The 22,007-nt window shown below is 41.5% G+C and overlaps 1 protein-coding gene and 1 non-coding gene across 20 annotated transcripts in view; both read left to right on the forward strand.

Moving 5' to 3' along the window:
- Nucleotides 1-22,007, forward strand: part of PUM1 (pumilio RNA binding family member 1) — a 137,327-nt gene that overhangs the window by 109,455 nt on the left and 5,865 nt on the right. For 12 of the 19 annotated variants that reach the window (XM_078073509.1, XM_078073501.1, XM_078073500.1 and 9 more), the window contains 6 exons: nt 5,558-5,825; nt 7,385-7,514; nt 10,321-10,455; nt 13,756-13,893; nt 16,112-16,237; nt 17,641-17,762. In XM_078073509.1, the coding sequence (XP_077929635.1) occupies nt 5,558-5,825; nt 7,385-7,514; nt 10,321-10,455; nt 13,756-13,893; nt 16,112-16,237; nt 17,641-17,762 (919 nt within the window). Of the gene's footprint in view, nt 1-5,557; nt 5,826-7,384; nt 7,515-10,320; nt 10,456-13,755; nt 13,894-16,111; nt 16,238-17,640; nt 17,763-20,145; nt 21,927-22,007 lie in introns of all 19 variants that reach the window. The other 7 variants (XM_078073510.1, XM_078073503.1, XM_078073506.1 and 4 more) reach the window with 4 other exon arrangements.
- LOC118539889 (small nucleolar RNA SNORD103/SNORD85) lies at nt 11,347-11,431 on the forward strand. The gene has a single exon (XR_004919377.1). It is a non-coding gene; the product is annotated as a small nucleolar RNA SNORD103/SNORD85 (small nucleolar RNA).

Genomic DNA, 22,007 nt, shown 5'->3' on the forward strand with positions numbered 1-22,007 from the left:
CTTATTACTGAGTTGTAGGAGTTCTTTTTATATTCCTGGCTACAACTCCTTCATTAGATACCTGCTTTGCATGTTTTTTGCTTGTCTTTTCTTCCTTCCTTCCTTCCTTTTTTTTTTAATACTCCACACCAATCTTTTTTTTTTTTTAGATTTTTATTTATTTATTTGTCAGAGAGAGAGAGAGAGAGTGCCCGTGAGCACAAGCAGGAGGAATGGCAGGCAGTGAGAGAAGCAGGCTCCCCGCTGAGTGAGGGGCCCAGTACGGGACTCAATCCCAGGACCCTGGGATCATGACCTGAGCCAAAGGCAGACGCTTAACCGACTGAGCTACCCAGGCGTCTCGTCTTTTCATGTTTTAAAAGTATCTTTTGAAGTGCAGTAGTTTTTAATTTTGATAAGGTCCAGCGTATCATGCTTTCTGGTGTAGAAATCTTTGCCCAGCTCAAGCTCTTAAAGATTTTTCCCATGTGTTTTGTTCTAAAAATTTTACTGTTTTAACTCTTACATTTAAATTTATCATCCGTTTTGAGTTAATTTTGTGTTATTGCCTGAGGTGGAAGTTCATCTTTTTAAGCGTGCACCATTTTCCCCAGCAAAGTATCTAAATTTTCGGTGTACAGGTCCTACACGCCTTTTGTTAAATTTGTTCCTACCTGTCTTCTTTTTCTTATGCTGTTATGAATGGAATTGTATCCTTGGTTTGGTTTTGGATTGTTTGTTGCTTGCTTATAGAAATACAGTTGATTTTTGTGTATTGATCTTATATTCTGCAAATTCACCATACTTACTTAATTAGTCCCAATAGGTATGGGTAGATTCCTCAGGATATTCTATATATAGGATCATGTCACTTGTGAATAAAGCGTTTTTCAATCTGGATGCCTTTTATTTCATTTTCTTGTCAATTGTCTAGAAGCTGCAGCACAGTGTTAAATACAATAGACAAGAGCACACATCCTTGCCTTGTTCCTGATCTTGAGGATAAAGTATTACTCTTTTACTTTTTTAAAGTATGATCATTGTAGGTTTTTCATAGATGCCCTTTATCAGGCTCGCTTCTATTCTAAGTTTAAGAGTTTTGCCATGAATGGGGTTTGGATTTTGTTCAGTGCTTTTTATGTGTTTATTGATGATTGTGTGGTTTTTATCTTTTATTCTGTGAATATGGTATGTTAACATTAATTATTTTTTGGTTGTTAATCCACCCTTGCGTTCCAGGGATAAACTCTGCTTGGTCCTGTTGGAGTCGGTTAATATTTTTGTTGAAGAGTTTTGCATCTATATTCATGAAGGGTTCTGTCATTTTCCTTTCTTTGTCTGACTTGTTATCATGGTGACATTGACCTTATAGCATAGGTTGGGAAATGTACCACCCCTCTCTGTTTTCTGGAAGAGTTTGTGGAGTATTGGTATTATTTCTTTAAACAATTTGATAAAATTCAACAGTGAAACTATTCTGGCCTGGGTGTTTACTAATGGGAAGATTTTTAATTACTAGCTCAATTTCTATTTACATCTTACGGGGTCAGGTTTTCCATTTCTTCTTGAGTCAATTTTGGTAATTTGTGACTTTCTAGGAATTTGTTCTAAGTTGTCACATTTGTTGGCCTAGAGTGGAAATGTCTTAAGAAATAAAATCTCCCACCCACTTCTCAGTTTCTCCCTTCCATCTCTCCCATACATAAACGTACATATGTGCATATGTGTGTTTAGTAATATAAGTAAGTTTTGTATGACACCGAGCAAGTCAGATGCTGAAAATAGTTTGTCTTAAGTGTGTGTTACACTTCTAAATTAAAAAGTATTGCTTTTGTAATTATTAATATTACTATTGATAATATTATTAACAACTAGACTTACAGTCCCCGTTTGTGGCTTATTTGTAGGTGAGGTGAAGCCTTTAGGGTCTCACCTGTACCTAAAACATTCGTCTCTAATAAGTTCCATCTTACCTCAGCTAGAAAAAGTAAGGGATGTGGAGATGAGTCTCCCAAAGGTCTGATTCTTACTTAATAGTTTTGTGTCTTACCTCCCTGTAGATGTCTCCATTCCACACCCATCTCCTCCCCATTTCCTGAAATGCTTCTTCATGCTTATGGTTTTCTCCGTAATCTCCAGATTGTGCCATTTTTAAACTCTAAGCATCAAGAAGTAGCAGATGTAATATAATGTGCATGGTTGACAACCACCAGCCTTATCATGTGTCCTGGAAGAAGTATACTGTGCTTGTTAATTCCCACAGTGTTGAAATACAATAAAAATAAGCTTGAAAGTTCATAATCTGTCCAAGGCAAAAAAAATGTAAGCACTTAGTTTTATATGGTAGAATTCCTGTCTTCTTGAAATTAATTCTTGCTGTTCTTATATGTACTTAGTCCTTTAAGAAAAGCAAAGTTCAAACACAAAATGGTTTTCTCTGTCCCTGCATGAACTGCAAGAGATGTTTCTAATTTATCGTTCAGTAACTTGTACTAATTTTGGATTATTTACTAGTCATGTGTGTGCCTTTCCTACTTCTCCATTCTAAAAGGTAATGTAGTATTTTGTGATTGCTCACCTGATTCTCTGAAAGTGACTTGTCATCTGTAAAATTAACCATGTGAAAATTAACTTATTTTGTACTCAGTAGTATGCACTGATGACAACTCATTTTGGGCTTATTTTAATTTAGGGCTACCTGGCTGTGGTATTAGTATTAGAGAGTAGACTGGGGAGAACTTGCTGTAAACATTTTGGTGAGCGGTGTTGCCTCTGCCTGTGTTAAATAGAGTCAGATGTTGGGGACCTTGACCGTTTTTTCTTTAAAGGTGAAGAAGGCAGGATTTTTCCCGTGGGTATTCGATTCTGTTTTTCTTGGTCTTTGTTCTCTTTCCTTTTTGGTTTCTGGGGATTCTGTTGATGCATCCTCTAGCCCAGGGATTCTTCCCTCAGGTGGGTCCTGTTTACTAAGAAGCCCATCAAAGAGTTCTTCATTTTGGTCACAGAAGTCTTTATCACTGGCATTTCTTTTTAGTTCTTAGGACTTCCATCTCTGCTCACATTGCCCACCTGTTCTTGGATGCTGTCTCCTTTCTCCTGTCAGAGCCTGTAGCGTATTCACCAGAGTTGTGTTCAGTTCCCAGTCTGATGACTTGAATATCCCTGCCGTGTATGTCTCCGATGCTTGCTTTCTCTTCACATTGTGTTGTCTGACTGTTGGTGTGCCTTGTAATTGTTTCGTGAGAGCCAGCTGTGATGTGCCGGGTAAAAAGAACTGCTGTAAAGAGGCTTTCGGTCATGTGTTGGCGAGGTGTGCGGGGAGGGGCAGTGCTCTGTGGTCCCATCTTTGGGGCTCGGTCTTTTAGGGAGCCCGTGCTTCCGGACCTCCAGCTTCACAAGGGCTTCTCATTTGTTTCCTCCCCCTTTTGGTGGGACAGGATGGGTTGAATAGGCTGGAGTTGTGTATCTCCCTTCCCCAGCTCAGTCGGTCTCTGATGGTAGCCCAGCAGGTTGTGCTCTGGTTAACTAGTTTCCCCAGAGGGCAGACTTGGTGAAGAACAGAGCGCTCTGGCCTGTCTCAGAATGGTTTCTTTTCCCTTCACCTTACTTAAGCCAGAGAAAATTTTTCTCTTGTATTTATTGTGGAACCTGGTTGCAATCTCGGAGGTAAATCTCACAATATGGGGGTTTTAACTCTCAGGGCTGCCCATTCTAAGTTAATAAAGCAATTTGTCAATTACAGTTCAGGTTTCCTTATGTTTGTCATCCATATTAGGATGGTTTTTTTAGGAGTTTCGTTCTGTTTCTCCGTTGATTTGTTACTTTTTCCTAAATGCCTTTATTAGTGACTAGATTCCTAAAATATCTTTCTTTTCAAAACTGTGTGTGTTTGTGCCATTCCTTCTTCTTAAGCACGTTCCTTGCTGTTCCCACACTCTGCAGGACCTGCTGACTTACTTGATTTTCACCTCTTTGCCCATTTCTCTGCTTTCTCAGGCCAGGGAATAAAGAATTGTTTCTAATGGTTTAATAAAGAACAGCCATATGGCTACTTACTCTTCTCTATTCTTATAAACCTCCTCCCTTTCTTGATATAACTGAGTCTGAAAATGAGTCTCATTTGGTTGCAAAGGCACTTACTCTGGAGTTGAGTTGTGTCACAGATTCTAGCCACAGTTATCTTGGGTTTTGTATCTTTGGGTGAGCATTTCACCTCTTTGGGCCTTAATTATCTGTTACTTAAATGGTAATTTAAAACTTCTTTTCCAAAATACCAGTGAGAATTCAGTAAAAGTGTATATGGAATACTTCTAGCATAGCGCCTGGCATAGGACAAGTGCTCAGTAAATGTTTCACAAATGTTAACATTGAGCCATTTCCTTTTGGTTCCATCACTTTCATTGAGATCCAGACCTTTGAAGCTGGGCCGTAGAATTCTGTGGAGAAATCCAAGCTGGGTATCTTTTTGTAGCTGCCATTAAACTCCAGAGCAGACATTCATTACTTCTCATGAAGTTAATGGACAGTTCATGCTGGGTGACTTTTCTCATGGATTCTGAGTTGTTGTTCATCTGTGCTCTTTGTGGTTTATTTTGGTTTTTCTTACCTACTTTGCCTTTTTGTTTAAAAGGAGTGGGGTAAAGTAACACACAGAAAGGGTTTTTTTTTTTTTTTTATAGTGTAAACTTAAGAAAAAACTACCATTGTAAAAAAGAAAGAATATTGAATATATATTCTCATGATACGTTTTTACTCTGCTTTACATTTTGATAAGCTTTTTGGTCTTACCTCTATTTTATCTGTGTAGAGATTCACAATTATTATTCCCTTGTCATCAATTCAGTCATCAGTCTCCGTGGCATGAAAGTTGTTGCTACTGCAATCATTTCAGGCTCTGTCCCAAAAGAAGGTGTTAAGAGCTGCCCATTCCGGATGCAGATCTTGAAAACCTTCCATTGCAAAGCATATGTCCTTTTTTCCTACTCCTTATGTCTCTTCCTCAGCCTAGGGTGCCTTAGTGATTTTTCAGATTTCTGTTTAGTGGCAGAACCATTCCTTCAAAGCTTTTTGGGAAGCTCTTTATATAAAACAGACCAATCTGGATACTCTTGATTTTTTTTTTTTCCTTTTTTAAGGAAGGGTTTCCGATGGGCATTGGATTATTCTACTCATGGCAGGAATCTCCCCAGAGCTCAGAGCAGAAAACGACTTGCGGTCTCTGTGCATTGTGTGTTTTCGGATTCCTGGTGCTGAGGTGTTGGGTCACAGGGCAGGCACTTTCCCCATCATTTTCCTTACTAAGGGCTGTGTTAACCATTGCTCCGTTATTGCTAGCGGTCCCCTATCAGTGGGTCCAAGCATTTCCCCTCTCAGTCTTTGTGCAGAAGTTTCTTTCCGTCTTGGTGAGTTGGCCTTATAAAAACTGTGGCACTGATAGAATCAGATCTTAACACAAAAGCAATAGAATTGAAACAAAATCAGAAACGATGCAGGCTTTCATGTGTGAGATGCTTTTTCCCTCTCTTGAACAGAATTCCTTAAGAATGAGTCTTGAGTTGTCTTGTTCTGTAACCAACAGGAGGCCTCACCAATGGCAGTGGGAGATACATCTCTGCTGCGCCAGGCGCTGAAGCCAAGTACCGCAGCGCGAGCAGTGCCTCCAGCCTCTTCAGCCCCAGCAGCACCCTGTTTTCTTCCTCCCGGTTGCGATACGGAATGTCTGATGTCATGCCCTCTGGCAGGAGCAGGCTTCTGGAGGATTTCCGAAATAACCGGTACCCCAATTTACAACTGCGGGAGATCGCTGGGCATATAATGGAGTTTTCCCAAGACCAGCATGGGTCCAGGTGAGGACTTGGCTTTGGCACTTAAGGTAACTGAAATCTTAATGCCTTAAATTCCATGCCTCAGATAAGGTATACACTAAGTAAATAGCCATGAAGTAATTGAAACAAAGTTTGCCTCTTAGTATGCTTCCTATTATTTATTTCAGAGGGATGTGGGGGTATGAGGGTCATCAGATACACAGGTGATTGAAAAGAGCCCTTTAGTAATCTGGATCACATGTTTCAAACAAACCTTTTTATCTTATTGTGGTGTTCCTAGTTCATGGGAACCTCACAGAATGTCTATAATTTAAGGAACAGAAACACTAACACAAAGATGTATGTACACTTTTGTTACTTAAATCACTATTAAGAGTCTTGCTCTTTTTTTTTTTTTTTTTTTTTTAAGATTTTATTATTTGAGAGAGAGCACAAGTGGGGCGGGGGGGAGGGGCAGAGGGAGAAGTAGACTCCCTGCTGAGCAGGGAGCCCAACATGGAGCACGATCCCAGGACCCTGAGATCATGACCTGAGCTGAAGGCAGATGCTCAACTGACTGAGCCACCCAGGCACCCCAAGAGTCTTGCTGTTAAAGAGAAATTATTCACATGTAAGTTTGGATGTCTGCTTGCTCAGGAATAAGATAGCTCCACTACTTTTCTGTGTCGTTCCACTCTGTAGAAGTGAGTCTACGTAGAGGTGAGAGAGAAGAGGCTGCTCTAAAACACAGAATCTGCTTTGGCTTATCCCTCCCCGTTTGGCTGTTTTAGTGGCCTTCGCAGAAGGGGACCACCCTGGTTCTGGGGGAAAAAAGCCTAATTATGGTGACATCACCCATCCTTTCCTATTTGTCTCCATTTCTCTTTCTTGCTCTCTCTGCCCACTGAAACAGCTTCTAAAGAACCCATCTCCTCTTTCAGTTTTGCCATCTTGCTACTGGGCAAGGATTTCTCATACTTGGATCCTATAGACCAGATTGGGAGACAGCATGTTTTTTCTTATATAGTTACCTGAACTGAAAATTGCAGACTTGAGTACTACTTCAGAAGACCCTGCAGTCATAAATCACAGCTCTTCCATATCATGAATGAGTACTGCTTCATATGCCCATGAGCTAAAGGAGACAGCGAAGGGCTGTAAGCACAGAGTTCATTGATGTAGGGCTGGTTTCTAAAAGAGAAAATCAGGTAGAGTTCTCCCTGAGTTATGCCCACCTTCACCCTCGTTTCCCTGCCCCCCTGCTTGTCTCCCCCTCATCCCCACGCATACATACGGTTTTGTATGTTTGTAATGAAATATACTAAAATTTAAATATACTTTTAAAAGCTCAGTGAAGTTAGGGGTACTTCACACTATAATTTTTTTCCTTTTCAGAGATTTCAATGAAGTGAGCTCGACTAATTCATTTAAATAACGCTATTTGTGTGTGTGTGTATGTGTGTGTGTGTGTGCCCATATATGTGGGTGCGTGCACATGCGCACAATTTCAGAATGGATACATTATATAAATTGAACTAATCCTTATTGATTTCCAAGTCTTCCTGAGATGCTAGGATTGCCATTTTTACTTTGTACTTCAGATTCATTCAGCTGAAACTGGAACGAGCCACACCAGCTGAACGCCAGCTTGTCTTCAATGAAATCCTCCAGGCCGCTTACCAGCTAATGGTGGATGTATTTGGAAATTACGTCATTCAGAAGTTCTTTGAAGTAAGCCTTTGTTCTTTCTATTCTTTGACGTTAGAGAATCTCCGGAGCATTTTGATTTTCATTAGCTGTTTTTAGAATGGCAATCTCATTCCAGTCCTCAAAATGAAGTGTGTGTGGTCTTTTTGAAGAGCTTTTAGATGTTTCTCCAAGTTATTAGCAGCAGTATATCGTTTAAATACCCAAGCAGATGTGCCAGTCTATTTTAGGAATGTGTTTGGAGAACCGCTGTCCCCATTAGGATCCAGCACATTATTTCTGATTGTTATGATAGATTCACTAAACATGTCATTTTTAGAGGAAATAATCCTCGTAAGATAATTTTAGCAGGATCACGATAAAGTGTTCTAAAAAATGGGTTTTTAGGATTCCTGGAGAGTTATCTTTGAATGTCAACTGTAGTCTTTTTCATCATGAACTACAGTCATGAGGATTGTTAAATGCTTCTTTTTAGGTGATCCTTCAGCCTTGGTTTCCTCTTTTACTTCTGTTATTATGAATAACGTCCACTCTTGTTACCATTGCTTTTGGAAAGGATTAATGAGATTGTTGGATTAATGTGTGTTTCCCCTACTAAACTAAAATGTCGGAAAGGCAGGGATTTTTTGGTATGCTGTTGTAACCCTTGTGGGCCGGTATCAGCAATTCCAACCAAGTCCTAAATCCAGAAAGGAATGAGACATTGAGATGAAGAACCTGTTACAGGGGGAAATGCTGGGACTGCACATTACCTGCTCCAGACAGAAGAAATTTGTCAGTTTATACATCTTACTTTGTTCAGTTGGTGTGAAGATTTTAAAAAAAGAAAAGGCTCACTCACAGCCTTTGTATTCCTACCTTTTCTCACAAAGACTGAACTTCTTTGACTCTTTTTTTTTTTTTTAAGATTTTATTTATTGATTTGAGAGAGAGAGACAGAGCACAAGCAGGGGGAGAGGCAGAGGGAGAAGCGGGCTCCCTGCTGAGCAAGGAGCCCAGTATGGGGCTTGATCCCAGAACCTGGAGATCATGACCTAAGCCAAAGGCAGACGCTTAACCATCTGAGCCACCCAGGTGCCCTACTTCTTTGACTCTTAACTCCTTAGTGATACACTAAGAAACCAGCATATTTGTAACATTTTTATTTACTGAGATTTTGTGATTAAATTCTGAGCAAAATGAAAATGCAGTGACTTTTAAAGGAACTTTGTTTTATAAACACATCTGTCATCTTTGTGGTCTGTATTAACAGCAGTAAAAATTGTTGCTATTACTTTAGGTTCTTGTAACAAAGAGTAACCTTTTTGTGGTTCCTGTAAAATTACTGTAATATTTGGTAGCAAACAATCCATGTGCCCTTGCGAAAGGTTAGAGTTAATCCATTGTATCTTTAATTTGAATGTTTGTGCTTTTTAAATTGATCCAATACTTGAGGGGCAACTATCAGTCAAAATCAGTTTGGGGAATAAGCAAAAACTAGGGGTGCTGTACTAGATATGGTCTGTTTTTAAAAATTCAGAGAACTGAAAAACCATTTATGATGATTCTTGTTTCTGAGATGCATCTATTGAATTGGTAAAGTAATACCAGTGACTTTTAGGGGAGCCTGGGTGGTTTAGTCGTTGAGCGTCTGCCTTCAGCTCAGGTCATGATGCCAGGGTCCTGGGATCGAGCCCCGCATCGGGCTCCCTGCTCAGCGGGAAGTCTGCTTCTCCCTCTCCCACTCCCCCTGCTTGTGTTCCCTCTCTCTCTGTGTCTCTCTCGTCAAATAAATTTAAAAAATCTTAAAAAAAACAAAAACAAACCAGTGACTTTTAATCCTATGCTTCTTCCCCTTAAATTTCACTTAAAATTAAAAATTCCCAATTAAAAATAAGAAACCAACATAAAATGACTTATATTTTTGATTTTAGAATGTCTTCTCACCACATCTTGTTCCAGATAGAAGAATGTAGGGCTCTGCAGCTCTAGAGGTCCATGCGCAGGCAGAGGTGGCTGGCTGAGCAGGGGTCATAGCTGTACGACTGGGGACAAGCTGGAGAACTTCCCCGGCTCACACAGTATCCCTGGTCCATAGTTCCCTTGCGTGGAAACTGAGTGGGTTTGGGAAGCTGATTATATATAAAATCTCCTCCAGTCTCATGATTATGTCATTCAAATGAAAATAAAAAGCCAGGGATGGGAAATCCTTCTAGGAAGAGCTTTAACATTTGTGCAGCCTTACCTCTAAATTATTCTGCTAACTTGGCCCCCCGGACTCTGTTGCCGTATATATAGAGAAAATTTCAGTTCTTAGAGTGATGTAGAACCCTAATTCAAAACAGAATGTCCATATGTTTAATTTCATGTGGATGAAAGAGGAGCTTTCTAACCCATGGGCCTCAGATACCTGAGCGCTATAGATTTGCTCTAGGAAGTCCTTGAATCTTTCCCATACACTTCGTAAGGTTCCAGTAAACAGTGTCTCCCACATGTATTACTATTTTTAGAATAAATGTAAATGCTCTTATAGTTAATGGGAATATAGGTTCATAGTATTAGTGAATTAATGGCAGCTTTGAGGAATTAGCAGATAAGTAGTGAAACTGCTGCTGTTGGGTATGTGAGAAGTTTTTCAACATTAAAATGGGTTCCTCATAATCAGAGGCTGAGAACTCTTGGCTTGAAAAAGCAAAGAGTTTTTGAACAAAAAAGTTTAGTTAATTAATCATAGGGTGACAGGGCTAAAAGAGGTTATGCCAGTGGTTGATACAGAATAATGGATGCTTTGCTTTCTCTGGTTTCTTTCCTTCTACCTAAGTAATGGTGTTCACCCACACATTATGTCTAGTTTGGCAGCCTTGAACAGAAGCTGGCTTTGGCAGAACGGATTCGAGGCCATGTCCTGTCATTGGCCCTGCAGATGTATGGCTGCCGTGTTATCCAGAAAGCTCTTGAATTTATTCCCTCAGACCAGCAGGTAATTGTAAGTTTCCCCTTTAACTTTTCTCTTGGTGTTCGATGTTTCTCCATGGTACATGTAGTGAGCCCTGTAAATTTGTCAGTCTTTAGTTTTCTTGTACAGTTGTGTGTGTGTGTTTTTTTTTTTTTTTTGGTGCTTGTGGCTGCCTTCCTGTGCATGGCAAGCATGAACTGTGCAATTAATTGTGTAAATTTACAATAGATCCGGTGTCTTATGTTAAAGCCATTGGTTTCAAACACTTCTCTCATTGACCAGTCTAGTAGGCGCAATTTTACAGGTGGGTATTTTGTTTGACAAGAATTAAAGCAGGTTAAAATGCTAGAACTGACCACTCCAACAAATCAAACTTAGATGATCTAGCCCACCTACAATTTTCCTTCACTTCTTCCTTACTCATTCGTCCTCCCCCACCCTTCACTGAGAGAGTGCCTGCCTGGTGCCTGGCCTGGTGCCCACTCTGTGCCAGGCACCAGCGCAGACACGACGCAGATCGGTCCCTGCCCACAGAGCATGGCGGGGGGGGGGGGAAGAGAGGTGGAAAGGGCTGGTGAGCACGTGAGACCCTGTGCTCGCGGCTTCGCGGGAGGCTCTGCGGGAGGGAAGTCCAGGCTGAGGACGAGTGAGGAGAACAGGGACAGAAATCTGAACTGTTAGGTGCTGTGTGTGGGGCTGACAGCGAGAGCCGCCCATGGCTTTTGGAACAGTCGCAGAGCCGGTCCAGCCACCCCGCGCAGCCCCTCCTTGGGCTCGGGAAGCAAGACACACCCACGGGCAGGCCCGCTGCAGCTGTGTTTGTGCTGGGCAGGGCCGCGAGCCCCAGCTGCTTCTGACCTGAACCCCAGCCTTTGGGCTCTGGACTCCCTCGGCCCTTGTCATGGGAGAGGTTGGCCACGGTCTGGCGATGATGAGCCACTTGCCCTCACTGAGAACAAAGTTCGGTAATGAGAATCTTTGTTACGGACTCAAGTTCTGAGCCAGACGAGGGCCCCCTCCTTCACCCCCGCCTCCAGTTGGGAACACAGCACGACACAGCGAAACACTGCAGTGGTGGTGGCGGTGGCGGTGGAAGGCCGGGGGAGTCCAGAGTCCTTCCAGCCGTGAGGCTCGCGGATGCGTGGGTCAGGACGCTGCGGAAGGCCGAGGCCGTGTCGGAGACCGTGGCGTTCGTGCAGCGCTCAGCACTGCAGGTGCGGCGGTGATGACGCGGTGTTGTATGTGAGGAGCTAGGAGCAGGGCAGAGCTGCTACTCTTTTTTTTTTTTTCTAATGTTCAGATCATTATCAGTTTTAATTTTCCTTGCAATTTTCATGGATGAAAACTTCATGGTTGAATTTTTCCTCTTAAATTTTCTCATTTCTTTTGAACATGGAAGTGTCTTACTCCTTTTTTTTTTTTTTTTTACTATAATGCTCACTTGCTCAGAGAAAGCAGGAAGAATGTTACAGTTTCTCAATCTTTGCCCTCTTATGACTGTGATAAATTGTTGATTTAGTCTCCATCTTTTCAGATTTTACTGTTTTCTCTTTTCTGATTGGATGGCTACACTGTAGTAGTTTTCACTTCCTTTCTCTCTCCCCCACGGTGTGCTCTTCTATCCTATATTTCTGTGTGTTCTTTTCTGGTCTGGTTTCTTTGTCTACCTTGTTCTGGGCCTGGTATGGTTCTTCCTCTTGTGGGTAGTTTACTGTTTTCTAGATGGAAGTTTATTATTTTAGGTGAAATTAACTCCTCTCCAGTGGAGTTTTTACCTCTTTGGGCTCCAGAACATATGCAAGGAAGCCACCTCCCCTTTATTTTGATTAAAAGTGTTCCAGTCTTTCTCTTTATATATACTATCATTCTCCACTTACCATTCCGATAATTATATTTCCAGAATAAATGTTCTTCCTGACATTTGATTAATTGCTTTAGGAAACTTTCCTGAGTCTGTTGCTGTTGGCTTGTTTAGTCCCTGGCATTGTAATCTTGAATTTCTTTAATGGGATGATCTCTTAGTTGCTTTGACATATTCCACATCTCAGAGATTTATGACATTGTTCTCATAAACGTCACCATTATGGAGTGGCTTGTAGTTTCCACCATAAATACATACTCAGCACAAGGGAACAAATAGACAGAGATTGGATACAGCAAGGAGATTGGGCAGCAGGTGCCAGGGCCCAGCCTTGGTGCAGGTATTCAGCTTTAAGGAAGGGATCTCAGCATCTCTTCCTGTACCCTTGTCACCTCCACTCACTCCCTGCGTGCACATACTCGCTCACACTCTGAATCTCCCACAACTCCAGTGTCTGGCCTTCTGTATTCCCTGAGTACCCTTCCTGCTGTCCTTGCTGTCACTGGCCTGGGGAAAGATCACGCTGGAGTTCCAGACCTGGGGTAGAATTCTGGGCCAGTCGCCATCTACAGTCTTGATCCCGTTGGTTGCTTACTCCCTCTCTCAGTCTCCCTCATCCGTGTGGGTGGAGGGTGTGTGCAGGGTAATATATAGCTGGCTGACAGGTGCTTTACTGACCCACATTGTTTTACCACACAGGGACCAGATTGCTTGGGTTTGAATCTTGGCAGTATAGGTCTGTGATTTTAGCAAGTCAGATAATTTGTCTGTGCCTTGGTTTCCTTATCTATAATAGTGTCCAGTGCGTAGGATTATTATGAGGATTCACTGAGTCATAACATGTTAAGCACTTACAGATATGCCTAGCCTATCGTAAGCTGTAGATTGACTCTTCTCATTATTAATAACATGTACCTTACAGGGTTGTCATGTTAGAACATGATAGATTATACGTGAAATTCTCTAGGACAGTGTATGTCATACAGGGTTCTATAGATGTCTGCATTTTTAAAAAATCTGAGGTCTTTTGTAAGTTAGAGAACTTTTTTTTTTTAAGATTTTATTTATTTTCTGACAGTGACACAGCGAGAGAGGGAACACGAGCAGGGGCAGTGGGAGAGGGAGAAGAGGGCTTCCCGCAGAGCAGGGAGTCCGATGCGGGGCTCGATCCCAGGACCCTGGGATCATGACCTGAGCCGAAGGCGGACGCTTAACGACTGAGCCACCCAGGTGCCCCGGGCACTTTTTTTAAAGATGGGTTGCTGTTACAGGAAATTTGCTAATCCATGGAAACCCTGCAGTCCTCACTTGGTGCTGCTGTGTTGTCACGGTGCCACGGCAGTGTGCTCCCACTTCATCATCATAGATTCCCTGCCTTGTGCTTTGTGTTGGGTAAGGAGACTGTTCATTTTCCAGGTGTTTGGCTTGCTGTGATTCTGGTGGTGCTTTCTTTCCTTGTCTCCTAATAGAACGAGATGGTTCGGGAGCTAGATGGCCACGTCCTGAAGTGTGTGAAAGACCAGAATGGTAATCATGTGGTTCAGAAATGCATCGAGTGTGTGCAGCCCCAGTCTTTGCAGTTTATCATTGATGCGTTTAAGGGGCAGGTAAGTGACTTAAGAAAGAAACAAAGGAAACAAGTGTTTGGGTGTTTCCACCGTGAGCAGAGAACAGGGTAGCATTTGTGGGGTGTCCCCACGTGGCCACACCACCAGAGATAGCTTCTAGTTTCTCCTATCTACCTGTATGTCGTAAGAGCCTCTATGCTCTTAGCACCAGCTTCCAAGCAGAGCTGATATTTTCTTATACCATTTTCCCAGAATTGCCCCCTTAATTAGCTATTATCATTAATTTCTCTTTCCTAAAACATCATCCTCACACCCTCCTAAGCTATGTGGAACAAAGAGAGTAAAACACACACCTCCTTCTTGGGTCTGTGAAATTGTTTTTTGATACCAAGTAGATTTTTAGGTACAATCACGTGTACTGCTAAGCCTAGATTGAAATGGGATTTTAGAGTTGTTTAGGCTTTGGGGTTTGCTCAATTATGGCAAGCAGTGAGGAGATTGCAGGCGTTAACTTAGGGGGTTGTTTGGGTTTTCTGAGTTAATGAAAAAAAAGTGGATCTGTTTACTTTAAGATCTTACATTTATCAAAATAGACAACAAGGAAAGTAAAAGGATTAAACTGCCAAAGAGGAGAGAATACTTTCAAGACGAAATCACCAAAAATTAATAACGAACATATAAAAAACTCCTGTAATCAAAAGGTAGAGTACAAATTGGTGCAAAAATGACCACAAGCACTAACAGACAAAAGAAACACCAATTGCCAGTAGACATAAGACAAAATAATTCCCTTAGTAATCAGGAAGATGCAGAATAAGGGCACAGATTATAGACCACTGTTTCCCCACTGGTCGGCCGCTGTGTCCTGGCAATATTGTGGGATCCGGTCACTATTGGTGGGAATAGACATTAGCACAGCCGTTTGGAAAATCATTTTGCATCATCTTTCAAAGTCTAACATTTATATTTCCTGTGACCCAGCATTCCTAGCCTAGGTGTGTACCTGGTGGAACATCTACACGTGGGTACTAGGAGACATATTTCGACATGTTGAAAGCAGCCTTATTCTCCTAGGAAAGACTAACTAATCTAGATGTCGGTCAGCAGAGGGTTAGAAATTAAAGTAACAAACTCAGGTACTTGCCCAGCAGAAGCTCCACAGTATAAGTAAATACTTGAAACATAACATTGAGTGAAATAAGTTAATACGTTATAGACTGCGAGTTTTTAGCATTTTTATAAAATGGGGAAGAACTGTACTTTATACTGTGGAAGTACACTGTTGTACACATACAGCTACACATTAAAAACCACATAAAAAGCACTTAGTGTGCTGACACTTGGTCAATATCTAGCAAGTGTGAGCTGTTGTTACTGTTCTTATTATTCCTGTGATTATTCTTTTTTTAAAGATTTATTTATTTATTTGAGAGAGAGAGCGAGTAAGTGCACGGGGGAGGGGCAGAGGGAGACAGTCTTCAAGCAGACCCATGAGATCATGACCTGAGCTGAAACCAAGAGTCGGACGCTCAACCGAATGAGCCACCCAGGTGCCCCCTGTGATTACTCTTAATAACAGACTTGAGGTGCAGGTTACTCCATGTCATTCTTGCTAGGAAGGCCAGAACTGAGATTGGGTGGTCCAGAGCTGAAGCCCATGTGCTTATCTTCTCCAGACCCAAGAAAAGAGGAAGCTTTTCTTGCTTATTGCTGGAAAACACCCTAATTAAATTTAGAAGATTGCAGCATGGTTAGGTGAAAGCATTTAGGATTTGATTCCAGCCATTTCTTTTTCTATTTTTAACCCTGTTCTTCGACACTGTGGACTCTTAACTATGTTTTTTATGACCTCGAATAATTCTCTGTCGGTTCTAGGCTTCTTGGAAAAGTCCTTTTCAGGTCTGAATTTATGTACATCTCTAAATTCTTAGTATAGTTATGAAACGGGTTTACACATACGCATACATACACACCTTGTTCTTTGTAGAGAGAACTCAAATGTGCCATATTTATAATTTGGGCTTTTGAGTCAGACTAGGACATAATATCCTGGCTTTGTCAGTTCCTGTCTGTATGACTGCAAGCACACTGTAGAAACTTCTGGGAGCTTCAGAGTTCTCTTCCGTATGCCGAGAATACTCATTACTCACTCTCTCTCTGAGTCTTTGGGAAGATGAATAATGTGTATGAGCGACACCGAGGCATGGAAAGTGGCAACTGTCATTTTTGGCTTTGTTGTTTGTGTTGTCTGCCCTAGGTCTTTGCTTTGTCCACACATCCTTACGGCTGCCGAGTGATTCAGAGGATCCTGGAGCACTGTCTCCCTGACCAGACACTCCCTATCCTAGAGGAGCTTCACCAGCACACAGAGCAGCTTGTACAGGTAGTGGAGTTGCCAGTAGAGTAACCGCAAACACCTGTGGGCTCGTGCAGGCCCAGAGCTTGTGTGTTTTCTCAGCACAGGTATCCGTTCCCGAAGAGTTCGTGTTCATGTGTTTAAAATGCCCACTGAAGCTTTGGGGCAAGTTCTCGTTTCTACCATCCTGGTTTGGGCTTTTTGAATACGGGTGATGAAGGGAGCCCCGGCCTTGGAGGGAAGTGCGCTGCCTGCCAGCCTTCTGTCCCTCTGTGGTAGCCTGGCCAGCCCCGTCCCCTCAGGCGGGCCACTTCATCTCTCTGGGTCTCAACTTCATCATTTCAAATGAACTTAGTGGATTAGGTGACTTCTTTTTAGCTTTGATACTTTCTTTTGCTTCTGCCACTAAAAATTTCTCCCCCATCACAGTAACCAGTAGAATACTTCCTATGTGTAGTATTTTTGTACTGAAGCAGCATTTTTGTTGGAGTTTGTGGTTTGTTTTGGGGGGATGTGTGAGGTTATAAGTGTATTAAATCCTCATTGTAGAAAAAAATTGGAAGTGCAGAAAGCAGCAACAAAAGAAATCATCCATAATCCTACCATCCAGAAGCAAACACATTTGGCCTTTGCACTTGTTTTTAAAAATATTATTTGTACATTCTTAATTTTTCCCATCTTACAAATAAATACTTTTGCCTCCTTGTACACATTTATTCTCTCCAATACCTTTAACCTTAGATGAGTGAATATATCTGTTGTATGCTTGTGATGTTATTTAATTAGGTATTGTCTGTTTTGTTGGACATAAACAGTGTTTCCCATTTTTCTTAGAGATAAACTTCTGTTTGAGAGAAAAATAGCTCTTTTTTTTTTTTTTTTAAGATTTTATTTATTTGTCAGAGAGAGAGAGAGCACAAGCAGGGGGAGTGGCAGAGGCAGAGGGAGCAGCAGACTCCCCACTGAGCAGAGAGCCTGACACGGGGCTCGATCCCAGGACCCTGGGATCATGACCTGAGCCAAAGGCAGACGCTTAACCGACTGAGCCACCCAGGTGTCCCAGAAAAATAGCTCTTTATTCCCACCTGCGCCTTCCTTTCTTTGTTTCTTTGTTGTTGTTGTTTTTAAACGAGAGGAGGCCTACTCTTTTGTGTCTAGACGTAGCTTATGAAGGAAGAACCCAAAAAAGACCTTTGGGCATAAATATAGAGAGAAATATTCCATCATCTGGTAATATGTTCCTTTTTCGTAACCATAGGGAAAAATTATCACTCCCTATCCATTTTTAAAATTCTTAAGTGTTCATTAGTATTCAGGTAAGCCATCGTGGTGCTATAGGAAGGTAGGTAGGTGTTGATTAGATATAAGGATTTAGGTAATCCACAGAACTCATTTTTACATAAATTTTATTTCTGTTGTTTCTCAAATAGGATCAATATGGAAATTATGTAATCCAGCATGTATTGGAGCACGGTCGTCCTGAGGATAAAAGTAAAATTGTAGCAGAAATCCGAGGCAATGTACTTGTATTGAGTCAGCACAAATTTGCAAGGTGCGTGCTTTGAATCACACGGACTCCGTTTTCCAGAAAAGATGATAAAATAGTATTTCAAGTCTAGAGAGAAAGAAAGAATTTTCATTCTCTTCTTTTTTTAAATGTTTATTTTTCTCAAAGTATGCACAGCTTAAAAAGTCAAATGGTTCTACTATAAAGTATAAAATAAAGCAGGTCCCTTAATGCCTCCTCACTCCCCACTTTGAAATCTGGGGATTATGTTTCTGAAGAACTTAAATCTTATACTTTGGTGAACTGGACATTTTATTCACTTACTGGTTCGCAATTGTGAGGTGTTCTTTACTCAGTTTCCTCTCTGGTGCCAAAATTAGCATACCATCTCTATGTATACAGTATTCTTAGAGTCTCTTTTCCAGTCTTTGTATTGTGCCAGGTCAAGAATAAAATGCGCTAGTTATCTCCAGATTTGGAAAGATGTTTTAGGTGACTTATGATTATTAGCAGTGGTTGGAGAAGAAATTGATGGCCTTTCCAAGGGATTAGCGGTATGGTCTTTCTAAGTGGAATGTGTACCCTACAGCACACAATATAGTAATTTGTATTTTGGGAATATTTTTCTTTGTTTTTTAGAATAGATTGCAAAGCAGGTATGACTCTATGGCCTTGATTGTTCATCTCTAAGTTTTGAAATTTTGTAACATTGCAGCATGGAAAAGAGAAAAGAAATAAAAATATAGATAATAATAACTCATAGATCCATAAATAAAATAAAAACTCATAGATCCATAAATCCATAGATCCATAAATTAAAAAAAATAAAATAAAAACTCATAGATCCAGCGTTTCAGTAGGCTGACCACATCAGGGTCTCTGTGACCTTGTATTGTCTTTTTTTTTGACATTTGGCAGGACCAGGGAAGTAGGGGCAGAATCTCTTAGAATTCTTCCTTGGGTCACTGTCCTCTGTTTACTTTTTTTTTTTTCAGTGTATTTAATATCTCATTCTTAGGTATAAGTATTAATATTACAATAGACTTGTGGTCTGGTAATGACTGAGTAGCTATTTTGGGCCTAATCCTCCCACAGATAACAACTATAAATTGTGTACAAAATGCCAAAAACCTTCCTGAAGGCATTAAGCCATTAAGAGAGTGGCCAAGAGTAGGTAGATACCAGAAGGGGTTGGGGGACGGGAGGCTTGTTGATACTTGGAAGGAGGTAATTGCACTGGGGAAATCTCCCTGTCCCTCTCCGCCTTCCCTTTTGATTTTTCTTTTTGTATTGAGTTGTATTGAGATATAATTGATGAATGACATTATGTAAGTTTGACGTGTGTAATACGTTGGTTTGATACATTTATATATTGCAGTATGATGACTACAGTAGCGTTAGCTAACACCTTTATCATGTCATTATTACTTCTTTTTTGTGTTGAGAACACCATTAAGATCTAGTCTCTTAATGACTTTTTATAATGATAGGAAACTTCCCAGTTTTAATCGGCTTTTAGCCTGTAGGCAGTTCCCATTCTGCTCCATGCTGGGCTTCTAAAGTTGGGATAAAAAAATCTCCAGTGTTCCCAGAAGGCAGAGTTAGGGACAGCCATGTCAATGAGAGTGACAAAGCGACAGGGCAGAAATCCTGGAAAGGAAGAGAAGGGGGGCGGCGCGGAGGCCCACATTTAAACTTCCCAAAAATCTGCTTGACTCCTGAACCACATTTGCATAGGGCGAACTTGAGGCAGCCCAGCTAAGGGTGAAGGAACTGAGATTCCTCTTGCAGGGGAGGTTTGCAGTTTTGAGTTCAGCCAGGTTACTTGCACTAAATAAAGGAGTGGGGGAAGTAATATCCTTGGGGGAATGTAACAGAACTCAGTTTCTATTGTGTATCATTCATTATGTCTAGAAAGCAGGAAAATGTAATATGGCCTATAGTCAAAAAAAAAAAAAAAAAAAAGAAAAAAATAGAAAAAACCCCAGCTAGTTCCAGACCTCCCTGATATTGGAGTTAGCAGAGAATGATTATAAAGCACCTATTTTAATTATAGTCAAAGATGTAAAGGAAGATATGATCGTAATGAATGAAAAGATGTTAGTAGAGAATTAGAAGCTTTATTATAAAAAGAATAAAATGGAAATTCTAGAATAGAAAAATAAGTCCTCTGAAATAGAATTCACTGTGTGGCCTTAACAACAGCAGATTAGAGATAACACAGGAAAGAGCTGATACATTTGGACATAGATCAATAGAAATAAAATAGATTAGTGACTTACAGTTTTGATGGTGACCCAAAATAAAAAGTAAAAGTTTCATTGACTTTGCACACACACACAGATGCATACACGTGTAACTGAAACTGTGTTGTCCATGATTAATTCTGATACTTACTGTTCTGTTTCATTTTTTTTTTTTTTAAAAGAAAAAGCTGGTCACAAATTACTAAGTTGATCTCACCACCCACAAATGGGCTGGGAACTATAGTTTCAGAATGCCTAGAATAAACTTTAAAGACTGCAACACTCTCGATCATGTATTAAGGTGGAAGTCTTTGGCCAAGTGGGATCCCATGGTGGTAGCTGATTTACCTGCTTGCTTTCTTGGAAGACAGGTCAGTGTTGAGGATTGAGTCCTGTACCCAGAAGAATGAGTGTCCTGTCCCCAATCCAGTTTAGTAGGAAGTCCTGACTAGTTTCTAGGGGAAGCAGGCCTGGAGTGGATGAAGGTACAATCCAGCCAAGCAGTCCTGAAAATTGATGAATTCTTTGCCTGAACATTTGGAGATCATGACAGGCTTTGTCCTCTCTGAACGGGATCAGTAATACCTTAAGTCCCTTTTCTGATAAGGGAGAAGCCGATGGCTATTAGGAGATTCCCTTCCACAGTGCTACACTTTGAGCTCACACTAGAACAGTACTGTATAGTAGTTAGATAGTGCTGTAGAAGGAAGGTGGGGAAAGAAGTTTTTCTACGATGCTGTGTCAAAGGGAGAGGCTGTTGTCTTAATTAGACTTGATTGGTTAGGTCACCAGACTTGACAGACATTGTATCTTTTTTTTTTTAAGATTTTATTTATTTGACAGAGAGAGAGACAGTGAGAGAGGGAACACAAGCAGGGGGAGTGGGAGAAGGAGAAGCAGGCTTCCCGCTGAGCAGGGAGCCCGAGGTGGGGCTTGATTCCAGGACCCTGGGATCATGACCTGAGCCGAAGGCAGATGCTTAATGACTGAGCCACCCCGGCACCCCAGACACTGTGTATCTTAAAGTTTGAAGAAATGACCGGTAGGATGGTAGTTTTTAAAATTTTATTAAGAATTTTGTTTTCTTTTCCTTCCTTCCTTCCTTCCTATTTATTTATTTATTTATTTGAGAGAGAGAAAGAGAAAGCATGCATGCACTGGGATGGGGAGGAGCAGAGGGAGAGGGAGAATCCCAAGCAGACTCCATGCCGAGCACAGGGCCCGATCCCACGACCCCCAAGATCACAACCTGAGCTGAAACCAAGAGCTGGACGCCCAACCAACTGAGCCACCCAGGCTCCCTGAGAATTATGTTGTCCAAATAAAAGCTCAGTGTGCACAGTGAGCTAATACTGAGAGCTCTGTGGAACAGCATCCTCTTACAGTGTAAGAACTTGTGGAGGAGGGAATTATTCTGGTGATAGTTCCTGGACTATTCAGATATCCGGAGGGCTGGCCTCTGGAAGGAGTAAGAGTTCCTGCATAAAGGTGCTCCTGACATAGGTATACATGTCCTTTTTCAGTCCCTGAAGGCAAAATTAAGACGAATGGGTGAAATTTGAGGGGAGAGCATGTTTTGCTTCAGTATGTAGAGAAGACTGTTTCACAGCCCTTCGCCCATGTGGTAGGTCGCCCTAGAAAGTAATTACTTCCGGATGATGAGAAATTCCCAAGCAGACGCTAAGTGGCCATCTTTCAGGACTGTCACAGAAGAGCTTCCTGCATTAGCTAGGTCTGGACTCTTAAGTTCCTTTTCTCTCTGAGAGTTCTGTGGCCCACAGCAGCTCTTCCCCCAGTCACAAACTCTCTGCGAAGCCCTCAGCTGCACACCGACCCAGCAGATGCCCTCCTTGCCAGCTCCAGCGATACAGAGAATACATATTATTCTTGGACATCACACAACCTCCTCATACCCACGGAGCCACAGGTGCATAGTGGTGTCGGACTTAATCACCCCGAGATGGTAAAGACCCATTAGCACAGCCGTGTGTAATTAAATCGCCCTCTCTGGCCCCCCTGGATTTAGTGTAGCCACAGTCCTGTC

The sequence above is a fragment of the Halichoerus grypus genome, chromosome 5 (genome assembly GCF_964656455.1).
Source record: "Halichoerus grypus chromosome 5, mHalGry1.hap1.1, whole genome shotgun sequence".
Classification (NCBI taxonomy): Eukaryota; Metazoa; Chordata; class Mammalia; order Carnivora; family Phocidae; genus Halichoerus; species Halichoerus grypus.